The 9,848-nt window shown below is 41.1% G+C and overlaps 1 protein-coding gene across 3 annotated transcripts; it reads left to right on the forward strand.

Annotated features, from left to right (window-relative positions):
• The first annotated feature begins 3,836 nt into the window (after positions 1 to 3,836).
• Positions 3,837 to 9,843, forward strand: cilp (cartilage intermediate layer protein, nucleotide pyrophosphohydrolase). 3 transcript variants are annotated; one of them, XM_088371441.1, is made up of 9 exons: positions 3,837 to 3,935; positions 4,512 to 4,648; positions 5,329 to 5,376; positions 5,465 to 5,734; positions 5,868 to 6,044; positions 6,389 to 6,691; positions 6,775 to 6,883; positions 6,983 to 7,131; positions 7,246 to 9,843. In XM_088371441.1, the coding sequence occupies exons 2-9, from the start codon at positions 4,585 to 4,587 to the stop codon at positions 9,603 to 9,605; spliced, it is 3,480 nt and encodes a 1,159-aa protein (XP_088227567.1). In that variant the 5' UTR covers positions 3,837 to 3,935; positions 4,512 to 4,584; the 3' UTR covers positions 9,606 to 9,843. The 3 variants fall into 3 exon arrangements, with proteins under 3 accessions (XP_088227567.1, XP_088227566.1, XP_088227568.1); XM_088371440.1 differs by having other exon boundaries at positions 3,854 to 3,935; positions 4,479 to 4,648; XM_088371442.1 differs by having other exon boundaries at positions 3,863 to 3,934; positions 4,476 to 4,648.
• The last annotated feature ends 5 nt before the right edge of the window (positions 9,844 to 9,848 follow it).

Here is a 9,848-nt window from a genome sequence, read left to right on the forward strand (position 1 = left end):
TAATATTTTTTCACAAAGCCTCTGTTGCTTAACAATTGCAATTCAAGAACAGTACAAAACTGCTGAACAAAAAAAAACACCATTAAGTGCAATAACGAATGTATATTTTTTTCTGAAAAATAGACTCAAAATTTTTATATTACCAAGATAATATTTTTTCACCCATGCACAAAGTTTTGCACTTTATTTTTGTGCTCAGCACAAAAACAAGGCCCGAAGTGTTAAATACTCTTTTCATTTTGCAATCGTTTTGCAATAGGTTCCAAAAAGCTTGGAAAGGAGGATGTTTACCACTGTGTTAAATTACTGTAGAAGATTTGTAGATGGAATTTTTTCTCATTCTTGCTTGATCTACAACCAGCATTAAGGATGCATTCACAGTTGTGCAAGCCATGTTATGGGCACAAACACCCCCCCATCCCATCCCAGATTCAGGCTTTGTAACCTTGATAACAGCCCAGATGGTCCTTTTGCTCGTCCGCTCGGGAAAACCCTCACTACACCAAGGATTTCTAAAAACAATTTGAAACTCGTCTGACCACAGCACACTTTTCAACTTTCTCAGTCCATCCCAGAGAAGATGGCAACATTTCTTGGTGTTGTTGATAGATGACTGTCACTTTGCAGGGTAGACTTTAAATTTGCATTTGCAGATATAGCGATGAACTGACAAACTGACAAAGTGTCCCTGAGTCCATGTGGCAACATATTTTATACCATGATGCCGATTTCTAACGCAGTGCCGCCCTAAGGATCGAAGGTCACAGGCATTCAGTGTTGGTTTTTGGCTTTCCTGTTTAGATTTCTCCAGATTGTCTGAAACCTTGTTTGCAATTGTACGTTGAGAAATGTTATTCTTGAATTGTTGGACCATTTGCCCATGCAATTATTCACAAAATGGGGAACTTTGCCCTATTCTTGCTTGCAAGCCTGAGAGCCTTTTAGTGATGTTCATTTTCTGCCTAATCATGGCACTCACATGTTTCCAGTTAACTGTGGAATGTTCCAAACAAGTGTTTCTAGGACATTCCTTAATCTTACCGGTCTTTTGTTGCCCCTGTTACAGCTTTTTGTTTTTGAGACATGTTTCAGGCATCAAATTCTATATTATTTGTACATCAGTTTGAATATTGTGTATCCTGCCTTTTTCTGGAAAAATATTTATTTTTCTTTGTGTCTTTATTTGAATTTTACACATGATCCCAAATTCATTGGAATTAGGCTTAATATATCAAAACAGTGAATGTAGCTTTTTGGAGATTTTTTTGAGCCACAGTCATATGCCCAATGGAGTATTTACGGTTCTCCCACTACTTTTACTGAAAGCATCTACTCTCTAATTTTGTGTATCATAGCACTGCAGCAGCAACTTTGCAGACAACAATTGCCTGGTAAACAAGCTGAAACATTTGATTATTAGATACCTACTGCAGTCTGACAATGTGCAGTCTGCCCTCCACCCTGTGGTTTACCTACTTAAATGATTACATCACTTCTCCACCACACATCATGCACCAACACATCTTTTAACTTGTCCCGCATTCAGACTGACACATTCAATTTTGTTATTGGCACCTGACTGTGAGTAATGGCACATGGTCTGGCATAAACATGCATTACAACAAACATATCTACAAGGCTGTGGTCTAACACTGCTTTTGTTGTCATAAGTCTGATTCAGCAACAATGAGAAAACATACATGAGTTCATAAGGGCTTTTCTTTCATTCAGGTCTACATAGATATTAAAATGAAGAAGGTCTGGTCAGGCACGACATTTGATAGGATGGAAAGACTTTTTGCTCCAATGGTTGCAGGAATTCTAAACAAGAGGGAAAAAGGTGCTTTATATGGACTACAGAATATTCTCACAGAAAAATACAGTAGGAACAATTACACTGTCCATGTGGTTACACAGTGTCTGAGCCTTCTAAAATTCTTCAGAGCAGTCAGAAGGAGGAGAACACGGTTAGCTAGAGAGCACTCAAAGTTGCTGTTGGTCAGTTTAATGACTCTAGCAGTTAAAGTATGCACAGCAGTCTCTGCTACTGTCATTAGGGGGCCGCCATGCATGGCAAGAGGGAGAAAGCTAACACTGCTTCCTCTAGGTCTGTTCAGGAAAATGGAGGAAAAAAACAAAAGGAGGTCTCAGAAAGGTGGAGGCTGAAACAATAAATTGTTCACAAGAATCATTAAAAAAATAATAATCAGTTACTGGTAGTCTACTTTATATTATATCGGTGGCGGAGGGCCAAAACTTTCAAAAGTTTTCATTTTGATGAATTTCACATTTTTTCCAAAATCCATTCTTTTGGTCAGTCCTGACATGTGGCTGTTGTTTTCACAAATTATTGACCAATCTTAAGAGAAGAAAATGATTTGCTTGAGTCTTGTTCATGATGTTTTTGGGTCTCCTGAAAAGTGATTTTGGAGAAAAGAGGATTCCACCGATCTCTAGACCATAATATAGTAATAATATAATAGCGCAAACTATATCAGAAGTAATTTCATTTTTGAACCAAATAAAGTAATTGGCAATTTAGTAATGGGGCTGGAGCATTAAACAAACAAACAAACAAACAAACAAACAAACAAACAAACAAACAAAAAACATTTACACAAGTGCCTTTTGTTGGATAGTAGAAGAATTATTCGGAAATCCACTAAGAAAAAGAAACCCCATAAATTACAGAGCAAAAAGTCCAAAAGTTGTGACAATAAACAAGTGGCACAGTATCACAGTAGCATCATGACTAACATTAAAATACCGTAATGTAGTTGGCTTAGGTGTTGATAAAAAAAAAAAAACAAGGCTGGTTTTATTCCTAAAACTGATGCTGAAACCACTGCAGCATTATGAAGACTAACATTTTGCTTAAATATGGAAGAAAAAAAAACTGGAATTAAATCACCATGTATACTATTCAAATTGTTGTACAATAAAAGTTTAAAAACAAAGTTTGTTGTAAATGCAAGTGTATTTAAAAGTCATAAATACAACTGAACTGTACTTAGGCAGGTATTCTTTTGCATCCATAAGGCCACTTTAAGTATTGCAAAGTGACTTATCTTAAAGGTGATGGGTTTACGTACACACAAAACATTACGAAAGCTTGAGTCTCAGTTTAAAAAGATGTGCTCACCGCAGAACATTTAGAAGAGCACTGCAAGTTGAAAATGAAAGTTAAAGTCAAAGGATTGCAAACATTAGTGTAGAAAATGAAATGTGCTGCAATTTAGCACTCTTTTGCAGATAAAATTTAGGCTTCATTTGCATGCAGAAAACTTTCAGTGCAACAAGTATTCTGCTGTATCATCACCAATTTATCGCCCGTAAACTGGCGATTTCAACTTTTCAGACAAAGTGAAGTACGTACTACATGCACAAGATTAAACATTGGATAGATTTACTAAAACTCAGTTTTCCAGATGGTGCTCTTCTCTTACTTAGCACTTTTTCTAACTTGAGAAGCAAAATTACAATTTTGTAAACCTCAAAGCTAAACTTGAACAAGCTGAGAACTGGAAAACTCGTGCTCTTTGCTCTCGTATACAATGAGGCCAACAAATTAATGTTGTGAAATAATATTAACAACATTGTATGCCTGGTGTTTATTTTTGACTAAATAATGTGAGCACACTAGTTGCATAAATGACTGCCTTATTTGGACAAATTTGACCAAGATGACAAATGCAAGTATCAATTTTACTCCAACCAGAAATTGTTACATGATAAAGTTGATTTCTAAAGCTATTGTGAAGATGTAATGCAAGGATATTGTGGCATATTGCCAAGAGAGGAAGGAGTGGTGCTACATGCAGAGCGGTATAAAAGAGACAGTGGAGGAGTGTGCTGAAACACACTGAAGAGGAGGAGAGACTTGCAATAGAGAGAGAAAAGAGGAACAAGAAAAGGAAATACCAGCCCACAAACAGGTAAGACAATGTCGCGTCCCAACTAATTGACTCCGAGAGGCTTATGTAATACTTTACTAAGATTTTTTACAGTACATATTCCTTGCACGAATGGGGAAATCATCCAAGGATCTCATCATTTCATAATATTGTAAATTTGTCTCACCTGCGTTAAATTGTATTTAAAAATCAATATATGCTTTTTGTTGGTGGCAGAGCTGCAACTAGTTCATTAAATGTCTAAAATGAGTACAGATGTGATGAAATGGACAGAGTTTATGTATTTATGATGCTTAAACACAAACTTTTGTATCTTAAGTGCTTCATAAGTGGATGCAGAAATGTTTGTGAGTCCCCCTGACAAATGGTGATGGCTAACACAGATGTGAAATTTGAGTGGGGGCTTCAGCAACGTCTTGTTTTTTTTTTCTTAATTTTTTTTTTTTGTCCCTGCCCTCCCCGTACAGATCTGAATCCATGCTCGAGCCATGTTCTAAATGTCAGAACGTTTGTACGATGAATGGAACTGGTTTTAATGTCGTTGTTTTTTTTCCCCCACCGGAGGTGACATTCTGCTGCTGGGCTCTGTCATTTTAGGGGTTCCTGGTATAAAACATTCACTACCAGAGGTTGAAAGTTTGATGGTCATATACAAAGGCAGAGGGTGACAATGCTATTGAGACTACTCCTTTTCATGGTGGGAATCAGCCAAGCCACAGTTTTTTCAGCAAAAGGTGAGTCATTCACATAACTCACTTGAAATTACAAAGTGAAGGCATCACGTTCACTTGTGGGAGCAGCACTTCATCACCAAACTGCCAGATTACACTTGTGTTTGCAAAACAAATACTTGCGTTCACGCTGACAACTTTGCCAAACATTTGACGATATGCAGGTTATCAAAAGATACCATTGATAACATTGTTAGCTAATGCTAATCTGTGTCAACATTGGGAATCTGCTTACTTTTTCTCTTTGACATGAACATTTTTGAGATTTTATACAATTTCTCATTAGATGACTAATATTACCGTATTTTCCGCACTATAAGGCGCACCAAATTATAAAGCGCACCTTCAATGAATGGCCCATTTTAAAACTTTGTCCATATATAAGGCGCACCGGATTATAAGGCGCACCTTCAATGAATGGCCCATTTTAAAACTTTGTCCATATATAAGATATATACATTTGACCCGCGGGTCGAACTTTGGACACGCCTGCTGTAGTGGGTCAATATTGGTCCATATATAAGGCGCACCTGATCATAAGGCGCACTATCGGCTTTTGAGAAAATTGGAGGTCTTTAGGTGCGCCTTATAGTGTGGAAAATACGGTAACAAAAATAGTACAAAAGTGTGGTCGGGATACAGATTAGCATAATAAATCACATCAAATTGACGGTGTCTTACAGCGCTATGGGGAAGGAAAGATTCTAGCACATCTATGACCCACTCTCACGGTAAGGTTTTTACACCCTACAAGTGTCTTTATGGTGAACTCTATCATTCCCATCAATGTGATTTCCGTGCTTGTTCAACGATCTATAGACAACTACGAATGGACCACATGGTTCAACGTGGACCATCCTGGAGGCCGTGGGGACTACGAGCAACTGGATGCCATTCGCTATTACTATCGGGCCCGTGTTTGTGAGACTCCCAGGGCGCTGGAGGCCAGAACTACCGATTGGGTCCCAGCTCGTGAAACTGGGGAGAAGGTGCATGCAGACCCAACTGTGGGCTTCTGGTGCCTCAATGAGGAGCAAGGTTCAGGACGGAACTGTTCCAACTATGCAGTCCGATTCCTTTGTCCTAAAGGTTTGTTCTCAATGCTACAGATCTTGATATCAAACCAATCTTTCACTTTGACTGGATGAATGTGTGATTGTTGAGTAATTGGTGTAACAGTTACTTTGTAGTGTAGTACAGCTAAAGCTCTATTTCTTATCAGGCAACAGCATAAACCTTCAGGATATTTGGAGTCCGTGGTCAGATTGGGATCCATGTCCTGCCCTCTGTGGTCAAGTGGGAGTCCAAATTCGCTCCAGAAGCTGTAGTTCTCACTCAATGCTTTGCAATGGCCCAAAGGTAGAAAGCAAAGAATGCAATGGACCACAGTGTCTGGAAGGTAAGATCGCATTGTTCGGTTAAAATAAATTGTTTATTTAACTATACCCAGAAAGTGAAAAATTCTCTCTGTTGGGTAATCTTCAACATTGGTCTGTAAAATGTTCAACAACATTCTTTTTTACGGTTCCCACAAGATTAATCCTACAATTCACTTTGGTTATCTCTTGACCAGTCGCTATAACACTCCGCATCTTGCAGATGTACATTATGTACCATCGTGAAAGCATTGCCGTTTTCAGTAATAGTTTTGTAATACAGCCTGGATTGTCAGAATTTGAGTATGATGGCAAATAGAAAATTATAACTGACTAATTGACTGTGGCAATTCTTCATTTCTTTCAGATTGCTCCCTACATTGTGCAATGGGAAAAGTGAATGCAGAGTGTGATGCATGCATGTGTGAAGAGCACATCTTGCTGGGCTCCGTTCGTGGTTCTGGAGGTCTTATTGCTAAGGGGGCTGCAATTCTTGGCTTGAAACTCCTCACCCTCACAGACCACAATGGACATTTCCGGATTCCCGGGGTCTGCCCAGATGGCAACACCACATTGACAATCAGACTGCAAGGCCACGCCACCCTGAGCGTTATTGTTCCGAAAAGCTCTGAGCGTACCACGGTCCTCAGCATACAGCTCAAAAGAACCGGTACAGTAAAAAAAATAATTTAAGTAACTCAAAAGTGAAGTGGGTGAAAGTTGATAGGGATGTTATTTTTTGACACATGTCAGAAAAGCTTCACGTGTTGAGCAACCCTGAGAGCAAGGCCAGGAGAGAAGGACAAACTGCTGCCTTCTGCTGTAATGTGGCTGGAACACCACAGCCAGACAAGTACCAATGGTAGGACTTGATATTTTAATTCAAATGTATGTGTACCATAACTATCACTGTCTTTTCAGGTTGTTTTTATTTTCTAATCTGTCCGTTTCATCTACAAAGGTTCCACAACAATAGCCATTTAGCAGGGAACTCTGAGAGCACCTTGGTTCTTAAAAACTTGCACCCCGAACAAGCTGGAGAGTACTACTGCCGGGCAAGTGGTGAATCGGGGACCATCAAGACCAAACCAGCCCTGCTCAAAGTCATTGGTATGTTACAGTTTACTTTTAGAATAAATCATTTATAATGAAAGGCCGCAATTTGTTGAGTTTATAAAAAAATAAAACAAATCTAATGAAATTGGAATTTCCTTTCTCCCTCAGGCAAAAATAGCCAATCATGCAATCCCAAGCCTGAATCTCATCTCATACGTCTTCCACATGACTGCTACCAAAACAGCACAAACTCATTCTACCACGATGTAGGCAAATGCCCCACCAGCAACTGTGTCGGGCAGTTGGACAATGGAATCAGATGTAACGACAAAGTGGCATACTGCTGCGGTGTGGCAAAGATGGAGGAAAGGCACCTAACGTGCCAAGGCTACCAACTACCCACCATGGTTGTTACTCAATGCGGCTGTCAGAAATGTGTTGACACCAAGGCTATTGTGCACGGGAGAGCTGTAGCCGCCGACAACGGCGAGCCAATGAGATTTGGCCACATCTTTATGAATGGCATAAGAATCAGCCGTACAGGCTACAAAGGTACATTCACCATCCACGTTCCTGCTGACACGGAGAGATTAGTCCTGACTTTTGTGGACAACATGAATAAATTCATTAACACCACAAAGGTACTCCCATTCAACACCAAAGGAGGTGCTGTTTACCATGAAATTAAGCTTACGCGTAAGAAGGTTCCTGTGACTATTAGCTCATTAGAAACCAACACACTTGAACTTGGGGAAAAAGAGGGACAGGAACCAATGGCTCACATTCAGATTCCTCCCAACTCCTTCTATAAGGAGAATGGTGAAGTCTTTGTGGGTGACGTGAATGCCAGCGTCACATTTCTTGACCCCAGAGATGTTTCGACAGCGGCTGCAGCGCAAAGTGATCTCAACTTTGTAGGGAGTGAAGGAGATACATTGCCACTGAGAACCTATGGGATGTTTTCAGTTGACTTCAGAGGTGGGGAAACCAACGAGCCGTTGAATGCAGGTGAGGTGAAGGTGTTCCTGGATTCTTCCCACGTTACGATGCCTGAACACCTTGGAACCATGAAGCTGTGGTCGCTCAACCCTGATACGGGCCTGTGGGAGGAGGAGGGAAGTTTGGAGGTTGAAAAAAAATCAAGAGGAAAAAGGGAAGAGAGAACTTTTCTGATCGGCAACATGGAGATCAGAGAGCGGCGACTTTTTAACCTGGACGTCCCAGAGAACCGGAGGTGTTATGTGAAAGTGAGGGCCTTCCGCAGCGAGCGTTTCATGCCCAGTGAACAGGTTGAGGGAGTTGTAGTGAGTCTCATAAACATGGAGCCCACGGCTGGCTACTCCACTAACCCTCGTGCTTGGGGACGTTTTGACAGCGTCATTACAGGTCCTAACGGTGCTTGCCTTCCTGCTTTCTGCGATGAGCAAAAGGCAGATGCCTACTTTGCTTATGTCATGGCCAACCTCGGAGGTGAAGAACTCGAGGCTGTCCATTCTAGTCCCAAACTCAATCCAAATCTCATCGGAGTGCCTCAGCCTTACCTAAACAGGCTGAACTACAGGCGCACTGATCACGACAACCCGAGACTCAAGAAGACGGCATTCAGCATTAACTTAGCAAAACCGAGTCCGAACACAGCTGAAGAGGCCAACGGACCTGTGTATGCATTTGAGAAATTGAAAGAATGTGAGGAGGCACCATTCAGCGCTGCACATTTCCGCTTCTCACGAGTAGAAGGAGATCGTTACGACTACAATACGGTGCCATTCAATGAGGATGACCCAATGAGCTGGACAGAGGACTACCTCAGTTGGTGGCCTAAGCCAATGGAATACCGTGCGTGCTATATCAAAGTTAAAATCAACAGTCCACACGAGATCAACGTACGGTCCCACAATATGGGGGGGACTCACCCAAAGACAGTGGGCCAGCTGTACGGTCTCCGAGATATCCGAAGTATCCGTGACATGGACCAAACGGCGGTGTCAGCCGTTTGCCTCGAATTCAAATGCAGTGGAATGTTGTACGATCAGGAACGCGTCGATCGCACATTGGTGAAGGTGATTCCGCAGGGTAGCTGTAAAAAAGATCATGTCAATCCACTCCTGCAGGAGTACCTGGTGAACCATCTACCACTAGCTGTTAACAATGACACAAATGAGTTCATCATGCTCGCACCTCTCGACCCTCTCGGTCATAACTACGGAATTTATACAGTAACAGATCAGGATCCACGCACAGCGAAAGAAATTGCTCTCGGACGCTGTTTTGACGGTACCTCTGATGGCACTTCTCGTGTAATGAAGAGCAATGAGGGCATCGCGTTGACGTTCACTTGTGGAGATCGCGAGGTGACCCGTCAAAGTGTCTTCCAGGTCCTACAGAACTCGCAAGGTCAGACAGTCGCTAGTGCGGGGAGAAATGAAGGGAGACAAAACCGCCGTCGGCAGAGAGCCAATGCTTTGCAAAACAGTCAAAGACGGAGCACCAGAGATCCCAAACGAAGAGGCACAAAGACCAGAAGCTAAACGTCACCGAGGGTCATTACCACTCAGGAGTCACAAATGCAAGTGTCCAACAATCTTGATTTGGTGCAAATATTAGACAATAATGTTTTATAAATTAGCTAAGTATGTAGCTACAAATGCTTAAGTGACTTTCTTGATGCCATTCAAGTTTATTCAATGTCATTATTATATGTGGTTACTGTATTTACTTGAAACTGTAAATATAATATTTATTACTATTAAATCATATTGCAAAAGGTTTGG

This window comes from Syngnathus floridae, chromosome 3 (genome assembly GCF_059516105.1).
Source record: "Syngnathus floridae isolate MCC-2025c chromosome 3, RoL_Sflo_1.0, whole genome shotgun sequence".
NCBI classification, from domain to species: domain Eukaryota; kingdom Metazoa; phylum Chordata; class Actinopteri; order Syngnathiformes; family Syngnathidae; genus Syngnathus; species Syngnathus floridae.

Excerpts from the sequence above, each read along its gene's own strand:
- cilp (XM_088371441.1), top strand. The coding sequence starts at position 4,585 with ATGCTATTGAGACTACTCCTTTTCATGGTGGGAATCAGCCAAGCCACA. Across the intron at positions 6,692-6,774 it reads CATACAGCTCAAAAGAACCG|AAAAGCTTCACGTGTTGAGC; the intron begins GTACAGTAAAAA and ends GACACATGTCAG. Across the intron at positions 7,132-7,245 it reads AGCCCTGCTCAAAGTCATTG|GCAAAAATAGCCAATCATGC; the intron begins GTATGTTACAGT and ends TTTCTCCCTCAG.